This window comes from Uranotaenia lowii, chromosome 2, assembly GCF_029784155.1.
Source record: "Uranotaenia lowii strain MFRU-FL chromosome 2, ASM2978415v1, whole genome shotgun sequence".
Classification (NCBI taxonomy): Eukaryota; Metazoa; Arthropoda; class Insecta; order Diptera; family Culicidae; genus Uranotaenia; species Uranotaenia lowii.
The window spans coordinates 330,777,571-330,802,612 of record NC_073692.1 but is presented as its reverse complement, the minus strand read 5'-3'; the positions used below and the strand labels follow the sequence as shown (position 1 = coordinate 330,802,612).

The window sequence follows — 25,042 nt, the reverse complement described above, 5'->3', positions numbered from 1 at the left end:
ACGACTATTTGTTCCACATTTGCCAACGTTAAGTCCACTTGTCTGAATAATTTCTTTTGCAATTCCTTATCATACAGCCCAAAAATAATTCGATCTCTAATAAACCCATCTTTACGATCTCCAAAGTCACAGTTCTCCGCAAGAAGCTTCAATGCCAAAATATAATTTTCTGACGATTCATTCGGTCCTTGTCGTCGTTGATCAAATTTCCAACGAACCAGCATAACATCATCCTGTTTATCCAACCTTTCTTTCAAACGCTCAATCATACAATTGTAATCAATAGTGCTTAAATCGCGCCCCGGGAAAATCAATTTAAGCTCTTTAAAAATTACCGGTCCACTCAGAGTTATAAATAGACTACGTTTGTTATCGGGCTGTACGTTATTCAATTGGTATAAAAAATCCATCCGCTCCATATACTCTTCAAAACTTGAGCCCTGAACAAAGTAATCCACAGCTCCAATGAGTGCCATAACGACAATCTAGATAGCAAAATATATAGGATATAGGATATAGGATAGGACCTTGATGACTTACGAGTTGAAGCGGTAGCCGTACCACTTATGAGTTCGCACGTGTTGCTGCCGATGGTGGTGAGTTGCGTGTGAGATGGTGAATGCGAGTTTCAATTATTAACCTCTCACCTTGCACGATACCACTTATCAAAATAGCTTCTCTTCAAATAATGATTTCACTGATAGTGCAGGATTTTCTTTTTGTTTTTCTTAACAGTTTTTTTTTTGCAAAACAGATGCCCACCTAAAAGACGGAATTACGACTCACTGTTCACTATTCTCTATTGTTCCCAAACCACGTGTTCTCTGTTACACTTTATTTTCAGTCCTTTAAATTATTGCATTTACAGTTCTCACAATTTATTTTATTTCCAAACCAAGCCCACGATTTTTTTTCACGCAGTTATTTCTTTTAGATTTTCATTTCTCACACACTGTGAAATTTTCACGTTGCCTTTCGACGAATTTCACTTTCCAAAAATATTTGGCGCAGTAGTGCTATTTTTTGGATTAAAATGAAAACGTTGTAGTTTCTTTCACAGTTTTTCAAAATTTGGTTGTCTTAAAGAAAAGAGTTCTAATATGATATCTGAACTACTGCTTTAAAACAAAATGGCCCCATACAACCTATTGTGTCACGGAAAACCACGCTTAAGAAAAACGCTGTATCGCGCTTTTCCGAATTACCTTTCACAATTAAAATATGTGCCACTTCTGAAGAAAACTAACATGCACGCCACAGTTTTCCGCAAAAGTATTAAGCTTTTACTTTTGATAAACCCAGTAACGCAATATGCTTTTTCTCGTCGCCACTAAAATAGATCTTCCTTTCATTAAACACACGTTACAGCGTTGAGTTCTCAGCAACAAAAGAGACTTGCTCATATCTTTATTTCTTATTTATAGACAATACAATTCTCACTTCGTGGATAATCGCGATGTCTGATAATTCGGACTTATCGTTAAGGGTATAAGCAAAACAGTTCGAACTTCGCATATATAACATAAGCAACCAGACATTGAAGCAGAATGCAGTAGCCAAAGAACGTGTCTGGATTCTGGGCAGCTTCCTGGCCAAACATTTTATAAAGCCACTCGGTCGAGGTGATGTCCCCGGCAAGTTCAAAGACGTTTCTGCCGATATGTTTGCAAGAAAGTGATTGATCCGGCAAGGTATTTGCAGCTGCGGACCAAAAGCTCCGGTTTTGCTTGTAGCTGTTCATTATGCATGCTGAGCCACACATATTCATCCGTGGAAGTCTTAGTGCGGATGTCTTGGTATTGCATTAAATCTAACTTGACTATCTCCAGTCCTCAAAAACGAACAACCCCATCTTGACTTGGATGAAGCAAGGCTAATTCAACCTTGTCGGCCGGAGGTCGACACCGACAGCCCTAGGAGACGGCACTACTCGGATACTTCTGAACGAGATCCACTGTCCAAAAGATCATTCCTTAACTTTTTAGCTACCCTCGTTGAATTAAGCTCACTCTTCTCCATAATCTTCCAATGATGAGACCATACCACTCCATGATCATGTTCAGGTCCATCAGTTGAAGTTACTTAGTACACTCGCACTTAGCTTCGACGCTGCTCGGATACTCTACTAATCGATCACTTCGACGATTACTATAGTTGCCCCGGTGACTTCTGGAAGGCTAAACATTTCTCATTACCAGATTTCATCTAGTATATCGGTACATATAAATTTTTGTTTCAATAAGCCGTTAAGCAACCAGAAACTTCACACCAGTACCACCACAGGATTCGAAGGATCTATGATCAGACTCCACGCATTAGCAGCACCAACTGGTTCCCGATACGCCGCTATCCCGCACATTGACTATCTCACTTTACCAAATTCGACACATGAAGCGGAGTCAACAAGCTCTTGGACAGCTGAAACATGCCACTTTTGTTCCGCTGCTGTGCGGATCGACCTTAAGCTGAATGGTGGCTTCATGTTGGGCTTCACATTGGGAGACTAAGGCATTGCGCAGTTCATCTGTTTGCGTTACCTCATTTAAGTGACTGACCTTAAAATTCTTAAACTTGGAATTGGTTATCCAAAACTTCTTTTTTAAGTGTTATCCCCGTTTCAGAGTTTTCCAACTTTCTGCACGTTTTTGCCTTTTTTACTAACTGGGTAATCTCGGTAGTAAAACCTCGTTTACGGATTTCATTACAAGGCACAAACCACCGCGTCTTCCCAGTTTACTACTCAGGTTCTATGGGTGCAAAGGGACATACTCCACATATACCTTCTACTCCCTAAACTCTACCTGGGCCGCTTAACTTGGTTCCCAACACTAACTGCCGCATAAACTATTATTCAGTGATACTCCGCCGCCTAACAAGCAAACAGATTCGTGGGAAGTCATCAGGCCGGCTTCATGGAGAACGGTCAACGACGGACCAGATCTTCACACTACGGCAAATCCTCCAAAAATGCCGTGGATACCAAGACCCTAAGCACTATCTATTCATCGACTTCAAAGCCCCATACGGCACGATTGACCGTGACGAGCTATGGAAAATCATGGACCAGAACGGCTTTTCCGGAAAGCTGACCAGGCTGATCAAGGTGACGGTGGATGGAACGCAGTACTGTGTGCGGATTTCGGGTGAATTGTCGAGTTCATTCGAATCGCGCAGGGGGCTTCGACAAGGTGATGGTCTATCCTGCATGATGTTCAACGTGGCGCTAGAAGGTGCTATTCGACGAGCGGTGGGCGAAATGCGGGGCAACAGATCCAGTCAACTTATCAGCTTTACCGATGACATCGCCGCAGTTGATCTGCCGACTATGATCAACTGCGACGGTGGAAGAGATCTATCGCAAACTGAAACGCGAAGCAGGAAGGATTGGGTTAATGATTAATACGTCCAAGACGAAGTATATGCTGGCTTGCGGATTCGAGACTGACCGAGCCCGCTTGTCCAGTAATAACAAGGTCACGATCGACGGCGACGAGCTGGAGATAGTCGAAGGCTTTGTCTATTTCGGCTCACTGGTGACCGCATACAATGACACCAGCTGTGAGAAGTCGTGCAAACTATGGTCTCCACAATCAACTGCGGTCGAGAAGACTTAGCCCTCGCACGAATTGTAACCTGTACATAACGCTCATTATTTAGACCGGTTGTCCTCTATGGGCATGAGACGTGGATATTGCTCGAGGAGGAAACAGCACACTCGGAGTATTCGAGCGACGAGTGTTAATAACCATCTTTGGCCGAACGACTGTCCTACAGAACAGGTGTTCGCTGCCAATCCGGTAGGAACGAGACAAGCAATGCTCGAAAAGTTGGAGAACGGTTGCCATGAACCGAGTGAATTGGAGGAATAGATATTGTTCATCAGGTTATGTCGTGAGACGGAACACCAAATAAATAAAATAAATTCTTTAGTGGTGAGAGGTCATCTTGCGCTACTGCGCTCCACGACATACATCATTTAGGACTCCACCCCCTCAGCAATGACCTCAACTCTCTACGACTTAAGGTCCGAGTTCTCCTCGAACGGGTCAAGGTGCAAACTCTTCTAGTGTTGACTTGAAACCCAAACTTTGCGCTACTACTCGTTTTGCGAATTGGGTCTAGGAGATCCCAAAACGCACTTCCAATGGTGCACGTATCAATTGGGGTCATGGCACCCCAAACGCGCCGTACCCTGACACGTCTTGTGTCTGACACCTTTTGTTCCTCGTATTTGACCTCGTGTTGAGGTCCATAATTGGCTCCAGGAGTTCCCGGAAACAAATTAAGTTGTTAAACGCACTTCCTCTGGTCGTACACACGAATTGGATTCAAGATCCCCGAAACGCGTGTCGGACCTTACGTCTACATTTGAAACCTACGGTGCCTGACACTTTTTGCGTCTGGATATTGGGTTGGTACTTGGTACCCAAATACACAACTTCTTCTGTGCAGCTTAGGCGAGGATCTGTCGGCAGCCTCTAGTGGGTTTTTTGAAGACAAGTTTCGATACTAACCTTACACAGTCATACAAATTCTTTCATAAAAAATTATGTTTTTGTTTATATTCCGTCATTAAAAAAATCTCATATCTCCTAATCATATTTTTTTTCTTCTTCATCTTCTCCTCCTCCTCGATTGTAGTAGCAGTAATTTCAAACGACAGAACACCATCGACTCAGCCACCATTAAAGAGAATACGGCCAGACTAGCCGCACAAAACCAGAGGCCGGCGTCCAGTATAACCAAGCCGATCACATCGGCAGACAATTGTAAGTATTCATATTTCATTGTTTTTACCAGAAATTATCTGGAAAATTTTAACGCTTGAGTACCTTGTTTATCCGCTCATTTTTATCTATTCCCAAAGCATCGATCTCCAGTCCGGCGAAACCCCGTACCACCAGCACGGTCAGTAGCAAGTTCGATCCCAGCAACGGCAACCGAACGGTGGGGCCGAGTGCCGGCATGATGCCGAGACGGTCCACCACCCTGTACGAGAAGACATCGTCCACGGAAAAGACAAACGCCACCACGGATTCAGCGTACGTAGTTCTATTCCTTTTTTCTGCTAAAATAGTTTACCTATCTATAATCTTTATCATTAAGCAAACACTGACATCGGTATCATATCCCTGAGGGAATTCAGATTTCCGAGATCTGCATCCCACAGGGAATCAAAAAACCAAGATAGGGAAACATATACCTACTACAGCGTTAACAGTATTCTTTGTCTGATTCGCGGGATAAAACCAAACCAAACCCCTTTCAAATTCGCCGTCATCATCCATTTCTATTTCGTAGGGTTTCGTTACTTATTATTATTTCCGGAGTTTCGTATGTCTTGTCGAGTAGATTCATGATGTTTAAAAATAGAATAGTGGTTCAATTTTATAAATAACTGTATTTTTTCCAACTTTCTAAGTGTGATTTAAAATTTTGAGAGTAGTTTCAAAGATTCCGCAATTTATTATGGTAGTTGTTTTCCATTTCTTGGTCATCTAAGTTAGATACAGGTTGAACGACGGTCAGCCAAATAGAATTTGTCTTCCTAGTAACATTGGAATGAAGCCACGATCCAATGTATCTATTGTTTGTGCATTCATAATTTGTCTTGTTTAACCAAATCCAAACATCTAACCGTTTAAGTTTGTTCTAAAATCATTAGAGGAAGAAAAAAAAACAGTACCAAACCTTAACACTGCTCACGCTACAGAAAACAACAGTTTCAACCTTCAAACCGAATTTTCACTTGTTCTTTCACTTTTTATCTCTTTTTTCTCTCTGTGAACCTGTACCACAAAACAAAACAAAAATCCAAAAACCAATTGTTTATACCGAAACCGTTTGTTAACCCGACCCGAATGAAACATAAACTCCTCTCCGCGCGTCGCACCAATGTCACGGATCTTTGCCACCCGCGTCATCGAATTGGGAACAATACCAAATTGTGACACTACTACATGTAAACTAATACCCCGACACACTCACTCATACTACCTGCATGATGTTATTACCAAACACAAACACACTAAACAATCGGGTAAAAAAATTTAAAAAAACAGCTTCATTGGCCCGATACCGGAATTCACCCGCGGTAGTTCCGCCGGGGCTGGCAGTGGCAAAGGGCACGTGAAAAGTGCGTCCGTCTCGAGCCCGGGACCGTCGGCCGACAGTAGTGTCAACAGCGCCGCCACTACCGATCCCCTCCGTCAAAGGTATTGCTTGAGCGTTCTCTCCGGATTGTTTCTTGATTTTTTGCTACTCTCTCACTCTTTAGTTTTTCAACTCTCTCAATCACTTTCTATCGCTCTCATTTTGAATTGTCGCTCGAGTACATACTAGCGTACTACAGCCATCTCCCCATCACACAAATCGTTCACTCGTTCGTCTGGCTCCCATTAGCTCTATCTAATTTGAGTAAGCTATTTAATTTCTGAGTAAAGTACCATTTGCAGGGATGCCAGATTATGTGAAATGAAATTTTGATTGAACAGCTTAAATTTCAGCACAGTTTTTGAGGATTTTGTTTTCAAAAGATGTTTAACTAAAAATGTTCTTTTTTCTAAAATTAAGAAACCTAAATTTTTAGATTGTGTTGTTATGTCTGTTATCTGGCATCCCTTTTTTGTTTTTTTTGTTTTTTGACTCATCACTTAAAGGAAATTGAAATTTTATGTAACAGATTTTTTTTCCATTGAAATAGATCATAAAAAATATACAGTTCAAAATTTATAGATCTGTTCAATGACTGTCGTTAGATATGATTGGGACCCACCCAAACCCAATAAATGATATTTTTCTTTTTTATCTAGAATTTTAACTTGTTTCAACTAGGCTCAACGAAATGTATATTTATGTACCTAATATTTTATTGTTCTGTTCAAATTCTGAGCACGGTTATTTAAATCAGATTTTATCAAGCTCATTGGAAGTAAACCACCATATCAGTTTTCATTGATACTGTTCTTTTTTTCATTCAAACATTGGATTACAAAAAAAAAGAACTTTTTACTTATAAAACTCAATTCCATCAGCTTTGCGTTGGGAAGGTTTTTGTACTCATTGAACAAACCATTCTATCAGTCAACTAAATATGGTTGCGTACAGAACTTTCTATCAATCATTGAACAGACCTTTTCATCTTCTGGTTTAACTTTTCTTCTTTCGATTATTGGTGAACGAGAACGTCTTTCCAACTAAGCGAACAAACCTTTTTATCAGTCAATGAACAGACCTAAAATTCGTTGAACAAATCTGTAAATTTTTGTTTTACCTTTTTTCAGTTAGTTATGATCAAAGGCGTTTTTTGAACTAATTTTTTTTTTCGAAAATACCTCTCTGTCAGTGATTAAACAGATTTTCCTATCAGTCATTGATCAGACCTTTTTATCAGGATCTTCTTAGCTGTTTTTTCTTTCAGTTAGTTGTGATTAAGAACGTTTTACAAGTTTGATATATATATAGTTTTTGTACTCATTGAACAAACCATTCTATCAGTCAACTAAATATGGTTGCGTACAGAACTTTCTATCAATCATTGAACAGACCTTTTCATCTTCTGGTTTAACCTTTTTTCTTTCGATTATTGGTGAACGAGAACGTCTTTCCAACTAAGCGAACAAACCTTTTTATCAGTCACTAAACAGACCTAAAATTCGTTGAACAAATCTGTAAAATTTTGTTTTACCTTTTTTCAGTTAGTTATGATCAAAGGCGTTTTTTGAACTAAATTTTTTTTCGAAAATACCTCTCTGTAAGTGATTAAACAGATGTTCCTATCAGTCATTGATCAGACCTTTTTATCAGGATCTTCTTAGCTGTTTTTTCTTTCAGTTAGTTGTGATTAAGAACGTTTTACAAGTTTGATATATAATTCATGGTAAAACCGTGATATAAAATCAGTCAAACGAGCGAACGAAGAGCGACAGTGAAAAAGTGGTGGAAAGTTAGAGTTTTTCAATTTCCTTAGAGAGTGATCGGTTTTTTTTTTCTTTCCGTGTACATTACTTCGTGCCGAGTGATTTCACCTCAGTTTCTATTATGTACGAAGCTTTCCATGATAGAGTTGATTTGTAGAGTTTTTTTTTTATTCGTTGGATGATAATTTTTTTTAGGCTTTTCCTGTAGTACATTTCCTCTGTCATCATCTAACATTGTATATTTTTTGTACATATTTCATTTGATCTTTTTCTACGAGGGTTTTTTTTTTGAACGACCTACTTGTCTAATGCTAGATGGAGAAAAATGTCTTAATTTATATTTCACTAAGCTTTTATATAGAACGCATTAGAAGTAGATATTAAAGAATCTCATTTATTTTAAATAGAAAAACTTATTTAATGATAAAAAAAGTCGATCGGTGGTAAAATGAAAACTAGATATAAAAATATAAAAAAGCTGAAATAATTCCCAAGACTTTTATCGGCAATTGTCTTTAGTATGAAGAGTTTTAACCATTTACATCACAGAAGTTCTTAATATTTATTTTTTTTTTAAACTTATTTTTGTTAACATATTACTTAAGTTATTCCGTTCTGTACATTCGTTTTCAATAAACATGTTCAAAATACCGGAACAATCAAGTTTCTTCAAACAAATTTGTTTAAAAATAGAGTCAGGTTAACGCTGCAAAAATTAGGCAAGTCCAGAAAACCGGGAAATTGGCAGCACTGAAAATAATTACTCTCCTAATATCCTAATTTGTTAATCTTATAAGTTCTCTCTCTATCTCTGATTACGTTTCTCTAATAATTTTCTTTCTTAAATTTTTAGAAGATATTTCTAAACGCGACTGATGTGTATATTCCAGTGTTTTCTCTGAATATCTCGAAAAACAAATCTAAGATCGAAGAGATATTTAAAAAATTGATTAGAAGTGTGCAGGATTTACTAATTTTTCGTAAGAATTTTGAGACCTATGACTCAAAATAACTCCTGTGTTGTAATCGGTTAATACTGTTGGTGTATTGAATTAGACTTGTATATTCCTGGTTTATGTTTCTTTATTTGTCATGGTAGTTGTTTCTAAATGATTTTCATAATTTATATTGGAAGTTTTTTCTCTGGACTTAAAAATGTTCTAGGTAGGGTTATTTCAACTAAGTATTAATTGCAATTTTCATAGGAATCAAATCAAATTCTTTTCAAATCGCTCTGTTACTAAATGTGCACATTCATTACTCAAATTGCTATAGTAAGGCGTCAATTCTCATACTCATTTCCCAATCAAAATCATCATCGACCCAGGAAGACCCAGCTAACCCGCCGTTGTGTATTTTCTCTGTTTTTTTTTCTTTTCTCTCTCGTTGCATTTTTTATCTCTCTCGGTATTGGTAATTCGAAAAAAAAACGTTTCGGCCCCAAAACCTGTCGTTTGTCGGTGGCATTTTGCAAAAACCAAAAAAAATCGCAATGTCGCGAACGGAAAAAATTCTCACCAATACTAACAACAACCACCGCAATCGAAATCGCAAAACAAATAATCTAATCATTGAACCACATTCGATTCTCGCATTCAACAAACTGTATTCGGTGAGTCGAAAACTGCCTCCCAGGCGCAAAAGTTAATTTTTCTCTTTTGCCTCGTTTCTTCTGCATACTTTTTTTCCGAATAGGACTCTCATTTTTTAATTGATTTTGATTTTTTTTCGTTACTTATTCGTTACTACTACTCTTAAAACGCTCTCTCGCTCTCACACTTTCGCTGTTTTTTTCTGAATTTGATGTTGCTCTGCGCTCTTGTTGATGTTTTTCAATAGTGGTTCTCACGCGTTGTTCGTTCTCTCTCCGTCTCTTTTGCTCTAATGTCTTGGCTGTTTTTTTACTATAGTTTTGTGTTTATTTAATGCTTAACATAATGAATTAATTGTACAAATTTTCGAGCATGTTATCAAATTTTGATTCTTGTTTTGCTTATTTTTAAACTTTGTTTTGAAATTGGTTCAGATAGCAAATGAGCATGAGCTTATTGCATTTTTAAATTTACTGTTTTTACTGTGTAGTTTTGTTTTTAAAATTATAAAATTCTATCAAAGATTTTTTTTTATCCGCATTTGTTCCATCAAAATCGTCCATATTAGGTATTCATTCGTTGGTCCTTTGTTTCAAGAAAAGTGACAAAATTACAATTTCATAAATAGAATTTATTTAATAAAGGACACCGAAAACATGCATTAAGAACAAAAAAAGATTGGCATGAAAAAACAAATTGCTAATTAAACTTCATTTTCAACTTTTGAGTGCATAAATCCGAATCAAATACCGAACATTTTCCGAACATAGTATGAGTTTATTTACTCACTGCGTGCTGAAAGTTCTCACATTCTCTCAGTGTCAAAGATTGAGCAGTCTCATTAAAAATATATTCCAATTTGAATTCTAACTGTGAGTTGTGAATTCTGAATCATTCAAACTAAGGCATCATTTTCAGATTTCACAATTGGAACCGTTTTAGAAATTGCGACGATTTTATTCCACAATGAGAAAGTCGGCATCTTCATGACGCAGAATGTTCTATTTTCGTTCACAATGGCCGTGAATAATCGAACGATTATTTCAAATTAGAATCGTTTGAATTACTTGCGATTTGCTAAGAGCTAAAAATAGCATAGCAACATGACAGAAAGAAAGAAAATATTCAATTTCACCCACGGTAGCATAGTGGACCGACTCTATTTTTTCTAACAGTGAGTTCGAAATTCGGTTTTCAGAATAATCTAACGCGTAAAGCGTTTAACTTTTCCAACGTTTCGCTTTTTTATTCTGTGTCTTTTTCAGGGAATTGTAATTTCATTTTGTTGTAGATTCTTGAAAATAACTTTCTGTTTTTTTATTGACTGATTTTTTTTGTTTTATCTTTTTGTATTATAATGAGCTTTAAAAAACTGCTCACTGCTAAATTTTTATAAATGTCGAAAAATTTCATTTTTCAATAGCAATAATAAAATACAAGATTTAAAAACATGACGAGAATTTGTGTTTGTTATTTTTTTTTGTATTACAAAGAAGACCATAAAAGAAATTTTACAATCCTTGAAAAGAATTGAAACGTTGGTTATTGTTCAAAAAACTTCTATTCATATTTATGTTATTTTTAATTTCAACAAATCTAAACTCCGTGTCGGACTGATTCCCAAGTTTGGTGATTAGTATCCCAACCAGGGTTGGCAAAATTCAACGGTCAACGGTAAAATGGTCCTTCAAACTCATTTGACTGTTCCTTAACGACCAGTCAATTCGTTTGCCAGTCATTCATTCCCCAGTCATTGGAAGCTAAAATAATGACCTAGTCAAGCAATCGCATTTCAACGACCGATGACGAAAAAGAAACGCATTTATTATTATTGTTGCTCCTGCCAGCAAGCCGAAGACGACCAAAGACGAAAAAGAAACGCATTTATTATTATTGTTGCTCCTGCCAGCAAGCCCGTTTTCAGTTTTTTATTGCTATTGTTGCTCTCTGCCAGCAAGTCGTTCAATTAGTTGTACCTGTCGACAGCAGCCGATCGAGGATGTGTAGGAGCTTCGCCAGTCGCATGACGGAGAAATGTTGATTGGTGTCGTGCTTTATCCGTCATGCGAGTAGTGAGGCTCCGTCAATTGAGTAAGGTGCCGGTCGTTTGATGAAAAAAAAACTAGTCGGGTCAAGCGTGACGGGCGAAATTTACCAACCCTGATCCCAACCAACAATCGATGTCGCTCTTGACGTCGTTATAGAATAATGTCTCTGAACCTCACAGGTATTTGGAGGTTTTCCAGCCTTGTTTAAACTTTAAATTTAGTTCGGCGTCAATCCATGTGGGTAAACCGATGTGTGTCTCTTTCGATTTCATTCGAATCACTCCCCAGATTCGAGGAATCAGAAACCAATAACAATTTCACCGAAATGATGGTGTGTAATTGCGATAAAAAACTTTTTCCCCTTATTGACAACTGCCGTTTTTGTTCGCTGGGGATTATCGATTATATCTTTAGCGCCGTTATTTTATAGTTCTTGGAAAAGTTATCGCCGGTATCGAAAAGCGGAGCTTTGTTATTTTGGGAACATATGTTTCCGATCTATAAATTGACTGAACGATTTTACAATCCAATTTTGGGATTAATCCAAAACTAAGAAAAAATATGGATTATAGATTTTTGTCGTCTAAAGCCTCGATTACGTCGTACTTGGACATAACCTTCAATTTCCACCAATCATTCGGATGATTACCGGCTCGCTACATGATTGATTGATTCGCTGAGACATTAGGTGCCTACCTACTACCAGAGTCGGTCCTTAAAACTTGTAAAATTGATTGTCATTTGTGCTGCTCCCACACTCTGTCGTCCATTTGTGGTTTTTCTTGTCGATTTTTTTTTGCGGATAGAAAAACAGGTTTCCCCCCCCCCCTGTCCAATTATCAAAGGCACACCTTCAGCGATTTTTTCCTGTGGTACGGCGGCATATTACTTACATCATTTCACGAAGAAAACTGACCCTTTAAGTTGGAATTTGTTGTCGGTTGACAAAGACAGAAAATCGAAAATCAATTATAGTTATCTTATAGTAGAACTAATTGAAGGGTAAAGTAACCGTCAGTGTGTATATAAGACGTCAAGGGCAGCAGCTTCTGACTCAATTTTCAACGTTTCGATCGTGATTTTGCCCATCTTCAGGGATTGTCTCGTCAATTTTTTTTTCTCTTTTTCGATTCACTGCCTTGCTACAGTTTTTGCATGAATTTTACTCACCTGAAACGTTTAGATTTATCTTAGAAATTTGTTTTCCATCCAAATGCATTTTCTTTCAACATGTTGAGTGCCACAAACTACAACCGGTAACTGACATGGCACTCAACATGTGAAGTTTTTTCACCGTCGATTACATTTCGAACATCATTCCGAAACAATTCAAAAGATCATTCAACGTTCAACTCTTATAAATTGTTGAACTTCATCAGACAAATGTTTTGAAATATGTAAATAAATTTCTGTCAATTTTTTTGTAAATATATTTACTTTACTAACATTTAAAAAAAATAAGTGAGTGATCTTTTCCATTGTTTGACCCTACACCAAACTCATTTGACATTCATTTGTCGAAAACCAAGGAAATCAGATTTTTAAAAATTATGGTTGTATTTTTTCTCTAATTTTATCATAAAAAAGGTTCACAGTAAAAATATCCATTTCCCATTTCAATTCGCCGAAAACGAATCTTTCTCTCGTTCCCGATCGTATGTTTTCGGTTCGGGTTCGTACTTCCCGAAGAGAAGACTCGTTATCTCTCTCACGACTAAGAGAGAGAGAGAGACTCCATTCAATCCCATACTTACGTTGCCGTTGTTGTTGATATTATAATTTTTATCGTTATTGTTACTGTTGTTGTTGGTTTGACTATTGGTTATTTCCGATTTTTTTTCCCTCAATCTGGTTGCAGCTTTCTCTGCGTTCGTTTGTTAGTTTAAGTTTGGTACTTCCCCTTCTAGCGTATTGGTTTTATTTTTATGGGTGGGATTTTTCTGTACTTCCAAAGGGTTTTTATTTTTTTTAAAATGTAGTTTGTAAGCTAGCTTAAGTTACTTTTAGAAACCGCTAAACCAAATATCGTTTGTGTTTTAAACCATTTTTTCTCGTTTCTTTTTTCTTCTTTCTTTTCCGTTTTTATCTCCGTAATCGAAAATATCAAACCAACCAAATCCAACCATCACCACCACGAACCTGCCTCTTCTCATCACGCAACCCGATCAACAACCAAAAAAAAATCTGAAATCAAATCTGTAAAATCCGATCAACCTAAATTCGCTCAAAAATGAAATGACCGAAAAATCGCAAAAATTAAATTCCACACCATAAACAACCAACCACACCACTACTTCTACTACACAACATCCAGCATGGTGAATCGCAATAGTCTTACACCAGCCGTTAATTCTTCCAGACAACCGGCTCCATTTCCCAGGAATGTTCCATCGCGATCGACCTTCCACTCGGGTAAGTGTTCCCCTCAAAATCACCACCACCATCACCACCAAAAAACCTCCAGCACCACCAAGTCTCACGGCTATATCAGCTCCAAAATTTTTGCGTTTCCCACCTTGAAAACGATTTAACATTTACGAGAAATTATCGACCAGCGTCGCTCAGCTTTTGTTATTTTAAAAGGATCAAACTGGGACATTTGACCTATCTTTTTTAACTTGCAACTTTTGGTACTAATTTGTTTACGTTTATTAAAGATATCGTGCCAAAAATGACACATTCAAAAGATGTCGTTTTTGACATGATGCCGTTACATTTGCATTTTTGGCATTCATTTGTTGAAGATTGACATGGAAATCATGCCAATCTTCAACAAATGTCGCATTGAAATGATGTCGTTTTTGGAATAATGATCATAAACCTGCATTTTTGGCATTAATTTGCGGACGTTTGGCATGAATTGATTTCGTGTCGATCTCCAACAAATGTCACATTCCAAGTTTCTCGTTTTTGGCATTATGCTCTTAAACTTACATTTTCATATACGCTTTTTAAAGATGGACATGGATATCATGCCAATCTTCATCAAATGTCATAATTAACGAATGTTTTTTTTTAGCATAATGCCCTCAAACTTGCATTTTTGGCATTGATAAACTGACGTTTGGCGTGGATTGATTTCGCACCAATCTTTAACCAATGTCGTTTTTGGCCTAATAAAAGGCTCTTAAGGCTAGTCCAAACTAGGAGACAGCTCGTCTCGAGACGGTCTCAGTGGCTCCCATTTTATTCGAGAGGCTTTGAGACTGTCTCAGGTTTCCAGAAACAAGAACAGACAACAAAGTTCGTCTCATAACAAAAATCGCAGTTCGAGCTGCCTGATGTGGACTAGGCTTTAGACTTGCATTTTTGGCAATAAGGTTGGCATGGATATCATGCCAAGCTTCAGGCTTCAACAAATGTCAAATGTCGTTTTGGTATAATTAGTTTAATTTTTGCAAAATCGTGGCATCTGGTAGCACTTGATTTTTTGTAACCCTAACTTTGTTTTTCGTAAATGATAGAGAATGTAATGAAGATCAATTCATCAAATAATATTTCTGACAATTGGACGGACAGTCAGTCAGTTTCTTTCCAAGAAAAAAAAGAATCCTTTTTTTTGGAGCGTTATAACTATTTTATTGCTACTCCTACCCCTTTGTCGTCTTCGTCAAAGTTGTAGCCAGAGAATTTTTCAGTAAGCTTCATATAATGGAATTTCATATGCATTGCGTGAGAACAAAATATTCAACAAAAACCAAAAAAGTTGCATTCTCCGAACAAAGTTTTGAGTTTTTTTTTCACACAAAATTTCAAATCAAAATCCGGGTATCTTAATCTCATTTTTAAAAATCTGCAAAAAATCTGTCAGTAATTTGACCAAAACGAATTTTTTTCAGACTACAGGGTTTTTGAAATTCGAAAAAAGTTGCAAAACGATACACTCTACTGTCTACTAGAAATTCAATTCACAAAAATCACTTCATTTTGACCAAAAAACAAATCTTGTTGACCCTTAGGACTTCTGAAATTCGAAAAAGTGCCAATTTGACAACCCCTGATGTGTATCACTATTGGAATGAAAGTTTCACGTGAAATGATCTTCAATCCGTTCGTTAAACTAGCTACAATTTGTCGTTCTACTTAGGTCAAATGTCCTGTTGAAAGTTAAGCAAAAACTTCTGGAAATCCTTACCTCTTTTTTCCTCTGCCACTGCACAAATGATTGCCAAACTCGTCTCTAGAGCTTCAACTACATTCTGTCAATATTGAGGGTTTGCACGAACCGATTGTGATCTATATTTTTTTGGCGTGACTAAATATGTAATACTAGAGTGTAAATCTGTCGCTATCTGAGCACTGACCAAAAAAATTGTTAATTGTTTCTATTTTTCATTTTTCAAAACAAAAATTAAATGTCTTTTTTTATTACGGATTGATGTAAAATGTTCTGTGCAGTCCCTATTCTGAAAAACAAAACTGTCTACCTTTTTTTTTTTGTTTTTACGTATAGGTATTTTTTGTTTATTACTTTTAAAATAAAAATATATTGAATGAAGCTAGCAATTCTACTTTGGTTACAAATAAAAAGTGAAGTCATCTAATCATAACTCTGCTCTTTAGTCTTTGACAGTTTCCAATCGGGCAATTTTGCCTAGTTTTTACGCCATTACCATGAATTTTATTGTTCATCAAATGTTGATTCTCTAAAATTAGTTTATCGAGGGCAAAGCCCAAAAACTCCTTTGTTTGGTCCGTTCTAGGTCCAAATCGATCTTTTTTTATGAAAAAATTGGTAAAAATGGAGAGTGAACTCATTTGGCGTTTACAATAAGCTGATCTTTCAGACAGTGAAGCTTTATAAATAATATTACAATTTCAATCAAATACATTGCTGAATGATTCTCAGTCAACTATGAATATTCAACATTTAACTATAAATATAATAGATTCTAATGTAGGTTCATAGTTTTCTGATTGATTGTAGGCATTCAACTGTAAATACAATAGATAAAATTTTAATTTATCACAATCAATAAAATTTCACAATTTGGACTGTTTTTATACATTCAACTATAATTATAATTGATTCAACAAAATTCGTTTGGCCATCAACTATAAATATATTTATTTAAACTATATTTTTCATTCTTCTCTGCTTAGATTCCGAGTGCGCTAAACTTTTTCCGAGTGGAGCTCCTCTCGTGGAATCGAAGTTCGAACGAAAAAAACGAACACACACATATAGGATTTCAGTGAAACTTCATATTTCTTTGAAGAGATCTAAATTCTACTTAAGACAAAAGCGTACATCTTTCAAGGATATAATGGCTAACAAACTTCCCAGCAAACATGAAATCGTATTAGAAATGATAACTCAAATCGTTCACCATGGTGTTGCGAATCGCAATTTCAGCTGCATACGGAAAAGATCGTATAAAATGTCGTCTGAAGTCAGTTTAAATCGGATATGATGGAAGGACGGCCTTTTTTGTAAATTTTTAAATGATTTTTCTCTCGCGCGAGCTTCAAGTGAGAAAATCATCATCATGTTCTCTCTGCAACCAGCAGTGCATCCAGATGGCTAAAAATCAGATGGGAATTGAGTAATATGGACCAATGAGAGAACTGAAAAATATTGTCACTGGCAACGATTTGAAGGCTATGAGAGCAAAATTTTGCGCTCTCTTGCATTCTTCCGATAGATACGAATAAGGTGTCGGATAACGTCGAATTGGTGTAGTTTTCGTCGTTTTAGAAAGAAAGATAATTATTCATGTATCTCTCCACTTTGGTATGTAAATGCTGTTTTTCAGCTTTCATACGATCATTCTATAACGTTTATGGAACGTATATCAAAACAGCATTAGAATATAGTTACACAAATGTTTGCTGGGTTACTAATACTAACACCACCAGCCCACAGAAAGAGTACTATGTATGCGGTGACCGAGACTCGATCTCATGACCGCTGGCTTAGAAGACTTAAACGCTATCCTCTAAGCTACGGTCGGCGGCTTAGAGAAGCTCTGCTGTGAGAGAATGGGAAATCCCAAACACAAATAACGAAGTGCAAGTTATTTTCTCTTAGTTATTTATATCATTTCGATACTTGTTCTTCTTGTAAAGATGAAACCAGACCATCTGAGTTGTTTAAGTGCTTCTTCCTAACACTTTATCAGCTGAATGTTCGCTCTAGTTCACGGCATTGCCTTCGTCGCTATTTATTTTGGTGTACACTCGGCATTTTCACAGGATAGGCTAGTGGAGTTGAACAATATTACCCTGCCTGGTCTGAATTTTTGAATCGTCACTGGAGAAAAATGTCATCCATATTTTAACATATGCAATGGAAATAGTTAAAAGCCATCGAGATTCGATTCTCGTTGTGTTCACAAGTGATAAACAGTATTCGAGAATTTTTCTCCTTAGTATCTGATATTCCTGAATTGTTGGGGACAGTCCCAAATTTACCCAGGTTTCCTCTCAAAGATCTCAACTCTGTGCTTATCGCCATGAAAAGTAAACAGCAGCGTTAGCATGTTTTGGGAACAAAATGCGAGCAAACTTGTAAGAGAAGCAAATTTAAGTTATTTTTGTGAGGACGAATGACCAAGCTGGTTTAATCCTACAAAAAATAGCAAAATATAATAGAATAGAGCTAGGTTTTGTAACATATTGGAAGAAATGTTGAAAAAAACCCATAATATGGGTTAGATGGTTAAAAAAAGCGAGTATATTTGAATTTATTTAAGCGTGTATGTGTGAATTCAGATTCAGGAGTAAACATACACGCTCCTTTTTTAGTACTGAAAAATTAAGTTTGAACGTGGTTAAACGCATAGTTCGGTTCTATGAATTTTAAATTGAGTTCCATTTTTCCTCCTTGCGATGGTTCAAAACGGAGTACAAACTGCGAACTCAAAACTAATCCCATTTGTGCCATTTTTGCCGAACTGTATTTTGAGTAGCTACGAATAAAGGCATGAACAATTTTAAAATTGAATTTCGGCTGTCGAACTTAGTTTTGAGTATGCCAGTCTCTCAAAGTTGAGGGTTGCCACTGAAGTGCTGTTTTAAACCAACACCACTTAATATAAAACATATTGGGAGAAATGTTAAAAAGCCCATAATATGGAAGTGTCACTGGGGAGAAATCATCCATGTTTTAACATATGCAGAGTATGCAATGGAAATAGTTAATAGCCATCGAGATTCGATTCTCGTTGTATACACAAATGATAAACAGACTCCGAGAAATTTTCTCCTTAGCCTCTGATAGTCCTAAATTGTTGGAGACAGTCCCAAATTTACCCAGATTTTCGCTCAAAGACTTCAACTCTGAGCCTATACGCCTGTTCTGGGAACAAAATTCGAACAAACTTGTAAGAGAAGCAAATTGAACATTGTTTTGTAAGGACGGACGACCAAGCTGGTTAAATCCTCCAAAAATTAGAAAAATAGAATATTATAGAACTTGCTTTTCTAACATACATATTGGAAGAAATTGTAAAAAACCCATAATATGAGTATGCTGGTTCAAAGAACGCAAGTATAGTTGAATTTATATAGGCGTGTACTATACATCAATTCAGGAGCAATCACACACGCTCCTTTTTTAGAACTCAAAATTAAGTATGAACGTGGTTCAAAGCATAGTTCGATTCTATGAACTTTAAATTGAGTTCCATTTTTCCTCCTTGCGATGGATCAGAACGAAGTACGAACTGCGAACTCAAAAGTAATCCCATTTGTGCCCTTTCCGCTGAACTGCATTTTGGGTAGCTACGAATAAAGGCATAAAAAAGGTCAAATTGGAATTCGGTTGTCGAACTTAGTTTTGAGTATGCCTATCAGAACTTAGTTTTGAGATTTCCCAGTCGAACTCAAATTTGAGGGTTGCCAATGAAGTGCTGTTTTAACCGTGGTTTAAACATAGTTCGATTCTATGAACTAAAGTTGAGTTCCATTCTTCCTCCTTGCGATGGTTCAAAACGGTGTTCGAACTGCGAACTGAAACTAATCCATTTTTTCTTTGGCATAGGATTCAATGAACTGAAAAATGAACCCTCTTTGTGTATGTTGAACTGAAAGCACTTTAAGGCTGCCGAACGGCATTTTGAGTAGCTACGAATAAAGGCATGAAAAAAGTTGAAATTGGATTTCGGCTGGCATACTCAATTTTTGAGTATGCCAGTCACTCAAAGTTGAGGGCTGCCACTAAAGTGGTGTTTTGAGCCAAAACCACTTATTTCTGAGTTTCGAAAAAAGAAGCGTTTACACGCTCCTTTTTTCAAACTCAATTAAGTTTGACCGCGGTTCAAAACACAGTTCGATCCTCTGAACTTGAAGTTAAGTTCCCTTTTTCCTCCTTGTGATGGTTCAATACGGAGTTCGAACTGCGAACTTAAAACTAATCTTTTTTTTCCTTCGGCGAGGGAGCAAAACTGAGCTCGACCTTATGATCTAAAAATTGAACTATCTTTGTTGGACTGAAAATATTAAGCGAGTTCTCTTGAAACCGGAACAGCAATCAACGAACACGTCGCAAAATTTTGTCACTCCTGAACAATTACCGGAAGACTGTGCAGGAACGTCAAAATGGAATGGCTGTCATTGTCATCATATGGTGAGCGGCTTGGAATGTTCGGAATCTTCCGGTTGTTACCTTCCGAGGGATTTTGAAAGTTTCCTTTGTAGTTTTGATCGGTAGTGTCAAAACTTTCCACCGCTCTGTAATTGCAATGCAATGTACCGGGACGGTTCCACAAACTTGGAACTTTTCTTTATTTCCCTAAAAATAACCAGCCCTCGAATAAAAATGATAAATTTGAGAACGGCTGCCGAACTTAGTTTTGAGTATGCCTATCAGAACTTAGTTTTGAGATTTCCCAGCCGAACTCAAATTTGAGGGCTGCTTATGAAGTGCTGTTTTAAAACTAAATAACTTAATTTTGAGTTTGAAAAAATAAGCGTGTATATTTCACTGCATAACCAAAGGCTTAAATTTTTGTCTCGATCAAATTGCGATTATGGGATTGAGTGGTTATTCAAAACCATTCAAAAATAAACATTCTTATTTGTTGACGTTCATGAAATTGTTTGAGCTTTTGTAAATTATTGTAGAATTGCTAGCTACTTCTCAATAATAATGATAAACAACTGTGTTACAATAACTAATATATTTTTTTCTCTTCCATCTTCCCAAAAAACACAAAAAAAAATTCCAACAAAATAAACCAAAACCATCGCCACACACAGGCCAAACCAGATCCCGAAACAGTACGGCATTCTCCGGAACCGGTGGCACCGTGGGTGATTCGCCACACACCGGCAAAACATTTCTGCAAAGACTTACGACTCGGTTCAGCAAACGGTAAGTGCCAACAAATCGAATTCTACCAAAATTATAGTTTTTTGAGTTCTTTTGTTTCTTCTTTTTTTATATTTTTTTTTATTTCCTATCCTTTTAACCTTCCTTAAAAAAAACCGAGAAGAAATAGAAAGCAAACAGCAACAACAAACAATGTTGTGCCTTTCGTTGATTTTGCTGTTTTTGTTTCTGTTTTTTTTAATCCCCTAGATTTTATTCTCCCGTCTTCTCCTAACTCTTTCCGAAAAAAAATCAATTTCGTGCGGTTGGATTTGTTTGAAGCAAATTGTACAGTTTATAGTAGAATATTAGAAAGAAACCTAGCAACAAATCCAACCGTCGATCATGTTTTCGTCCCCTTCTATCGAACTTTCCCCAGAAATTACTATCATTCGCGGTTGCTAGAAGTTTATCTGTAAAAGTCGCTTTCCAAATTGTGTGTTTTTTTCGATTTATGTTTTTTTCTCAAATAATTTTCCCAAACTACTAACAATTACCACCCTTCGTGGAGAAAGATCCCTCTTTTTTTTTAATTTTCCGATCTATCTGCATATAGTTTGGTACTTTTCCCCTAACAGTTAAACCTTACATCAACTCTACAAACACAAACACACAGAAGCCAACCCACCCACACTCTTACTAACGCATCCCGGTTAACGCGCCATAAATCGAAAGGTGTCACCCAAAAACCCACCCACATCAATCACAAAACCACCACCACCTGCAAATGTTTCGAATTTTGGTTTTTTCGTTTCGTTGTGTTTTTTTATTCGATTGTTCATTGTTGGAATATGCGAGGATTGTGCTGTGTAAATACTTACATAAATATGTAAATTCGTTGTCTTTGGCGGTTTTTTTTTCTTTATTTCCTCTATTCAACTTTGTTCCGAAGGTTTGCACATTTCGAGTGTTTGTTTCTTCTTTATTCGATGTTTTTTTTTTCATTCTCTATTGGGTTTCTTATTTTTCGTCCAGTGCTTTGTGTAATGTTTTTTTTTCATTGTTTATACTTTGTCCCTTTGCCTGCTTTATGTGAGCATATCTTGGTTCCAAGTCAATCAGAATAAACAGTTTAGTAGTGATAAGATTTTTAAAAGATTATTTTAAGTCAAAAAATAAATTCACTTAAAAAGCAAGGTTATGTACATGAACCATTTTTATGAAGAATTAAATTTCATTAAGTTAGAAAAAATTAAAAAACGTTCGACAATTCAAGTTTTCGGTACCTGTTTAAACGATCTAGTCAACATACATCATAAAATCTCGCGTGAGCTTTCATTACGTCGTATAAAACAAAACGTAAACAACAGTTTATTACGAATAAATACAAAAACTGACATAAACTAGTCGCAACTTCTTTCCGTGTAGAATATTTGTAGCCTGGACGACATATTCTTTTTGTAAAATACAAATTTTAAAGTTGTTTTGCAACAGTTTTCAGTGAATTCTTAAGGTGTTTTACACGACGTAATGAAAGCTAACGCGAGAAAAATGGGCTTATTCTGCGGGTCACGTGACGTGACTTTACAGCTTTAAGGTTCTATACTGAAAATTTTAACTCGGATAAGCTGCAATCCGTCTTCGGAGCCCATCAAAACTTATGTATGTCTCTTTCCTGAATATTTTTTTATAGTCAGGAAGTATAAATGAAATTTTGTGAGTTTTTGTCGTACATTTCAACTCATATTATATATGTTTGAGCGTCACGTATAAAAGTAGACCTCAGTTCCTAGTTATTTATAAACCGATTAGCAAATTTAACTTCCAAATCTTGGCGATTTTTTACTCAATCTTGCTGAGCAACAGGATTAGCAACAGGATATTTCAGGAATTGATTAGAATAAAGATTTATCACATTGTACATTTCTACAATATTTCAATCGAACGTGTGCCTTAAACATTTTTCTATGCATGGAATTGTCAAATTATTTGTTGTTAAATTTTATAAAGGACACCAAAAAGTTCAACATTTCGCCTAGGCTTATGACTTCAATTTTGTATTCGTTCCATATTCTAGTCCTAGATCCGGCTCCCACGAAAAAGCAACTAATTATTTGATGATTATGATGATGATAATAGTCAACCCTTAATGCCGCACCACCTGAAGCAGAAGCAAAACTTAACAACAGCTTCATTAGAAAAAAATTTCCGGTGGCCCATTCAGTGGTATGACCTGACCATTCATTCCACACCCCAGGCGGGTGTATCTCACTTAACATTATAATTCTCACGTTGCTTTCCTTCCGTTCCAGCTTCCGGTTGCCTTCTATATTGGGGAAAGCGAACCGGAAAATGCTCATTCATGCCCATTTTACACTCTTCTATGGGGAGCAAACGTTATCGCTTCGTGTGTATTTAACACGAAAGAGACACAATGTTATGACGATTGAAAATTTATTAAAAAAAATCTAAAGACCGACTCTTACTTATGTATTTGTTATTTATGTTGTTTTTTTTCCTGTAAAATCTGAAAAATTGACAAATTATCCTGGATTTCCAGCAGTAACAATGAATAATCAATCAGTAATTTATTTCTAAGAGACTATAAAAACAAAATGATATTCTTAAGTGAGTATCAGAAACGGATTTCCGTTCTAAGATTTAAAATGTACTTTGCATTGATTATCTGTGACTAGAAGGAGGATTCAATGCGAGTTTTAGTTAGGAATTTGTAGGTACGCATTATTTTAAACAAACCACTCCAAAATTTCAATGTAGACTGGTCTAACGCATTTCTTGATTATAACTAGATAACATCATAAGTTAATAAAAAGAATTTGATGTTGAAAAGAAATGCATTTTCGTAGAATTTTCGCAAGTTGCAAAGTAGGCAACACAACTGACTCAATCGTTATATAAATCTTTCTTTGATCGAAATGTCAAATTCCTTCTTTCAGGTTGACTGACAGTTTTAACTGACGCCAGGGTGGCCAGCAAACCCGGAAAAATTTGTAATTTCGAATCAAAACCGGGAGTTTTTATGGATCGTTTTTTTATATGTTATTTTGTATGCAAACCTAGTGAATCCTAAAGTTAATTCATTTCATCATGACAAAACTTTTTCTGCATACTCGTTTGTCTAAGGATGATGAAATCTTCGGGAACACCGAAAAGAAGTCGGAATTTGAATCCCATGAGTAAAATTCGGGAAAAAGCCGAGACCTACATGAAAAATCGGCTCTTTTAGGCTCAGTGCATACATTTCAGTGCTCGGGAGTGTTCCAATTCAAAAATATGTATTTACATGTATTTAATATTATTTACTAAAGATTTAAGCCACAAACAAACCACTTATAACAAAGGAGTTGCACAGGATCAAAACTCCTAGAAATTCTAGTATCGAAGGAATTAATAAACAAAACAAAGTCCTACATATCAGTTGACCAGCATGGGGTTTCCCCGGAAGATCTATTGGCACAAATCTGACGCATTTTATATCTTTTACTTTGCATTCAAATTTTATAATACACCTATTTGAAAGTAGCCTTCGACCCCTTCAACCACAAATATAATAAAGTGGATGGAATTGCATCTAACTGATGGGAAAGTATCGGTGAAAATTGGGTCTCACGAATCTAAAGAATTCCGAAACAACTCAGGTGTCCACAGGGTAGCAACCTTGGTCCGCTTCTTTTTTTTTCATTTTTTCAACGCTATCCTGTTAGCACTCCCTGAAGAGTGCCGACTGTCAGGTCTTACAACGCAACATAAACAAATTCAGTAATTTGTGTTGCTTGAACTGCCTAGCTATCAGTATTCCAAAATGTGGTATCATCTCCTATCATCTCCATTTTGAAACGTCCACTGCTGCATACAAATAAAAAATTAAAAAATCTATTAGCTAACGAGAATTTCTCTCGATGAATAGTTAGTTTTTTTTAATTGTATAAGACATTTTCTCTTGCTCCCATGGAGATTTTATTGTCAGATGATTAAACCATAAATAAATAAATAAATAAATAAAATAATAGGGGAGATAAGGGCATAATGGCCACCTTAAGGAAAACGCTTATTTAACCATAGAGAGCAGCTATAATATTTGCTGAAACTTGAAAAAGTAGATCAAAACGTTTAAAAATGCATTTTAAAAAATTTTGCCGAAAGCTGAAAACCACCAGTCACTGTAGGGGCATAATGAGAACCCCCCCCCCCCCCCCCCCCCCCCTGGAG

General features: G+C 36.5%; 1 protein-coding gene across 1 annotated transcript; it reads left to right on the top strand.

The window, feature by feature from the left end:
- Positions 1-3,058: 3,058 nt before the first annotated feature.
- LOC129742967 (mucin-5AC-like) lies at positions 3,059-20,888 on the top strand. The gene is made up of 6 exons (XM_055734911.1): positions 3,059-3,123; positions 4,642-4,769; positions 4,868-5,042; positions 6,063-6,215; positions 13,919-13,971; positions 20,761-20,888. The coding sequence occupies exons 1-6, from the start codon at positions 3,059-3,061 to the stop codon at positions 20,877-20,879; spliced, it is 693 nt and encodes a 230-aa protein (XP_055590886.1). The 3' UTR covers positions 20,880-20,888.
- Positions 20,889-25,042: the final 4,154 nt, after the last annotated feature.

Bases quoted from the DNA above. Each gene is read 5' to 3' on its own strand.
- LOC129742967 (XM_055734911.1), top strand. From the start codon at position 3,059: ATGGACCAGAACGGCTTTTCCGGAAAGCTGACCAGGCTGATCAAGGTG. The intron at 3,124-4,641 runs GTACTGTGTGCG...CCTCGATTGTAG, and splicing joins GTGACGGTGGATGGAACGCA to TAGCAGTAATTTCAAACGAC. The intron at 6,216-13,918 runs GTATTGCTTGAG...TAATTCTTCCAG, and splicing joins ACCGATCCCCTCCGTCAAAG to ACAACCGGCTCCATTTCCCA.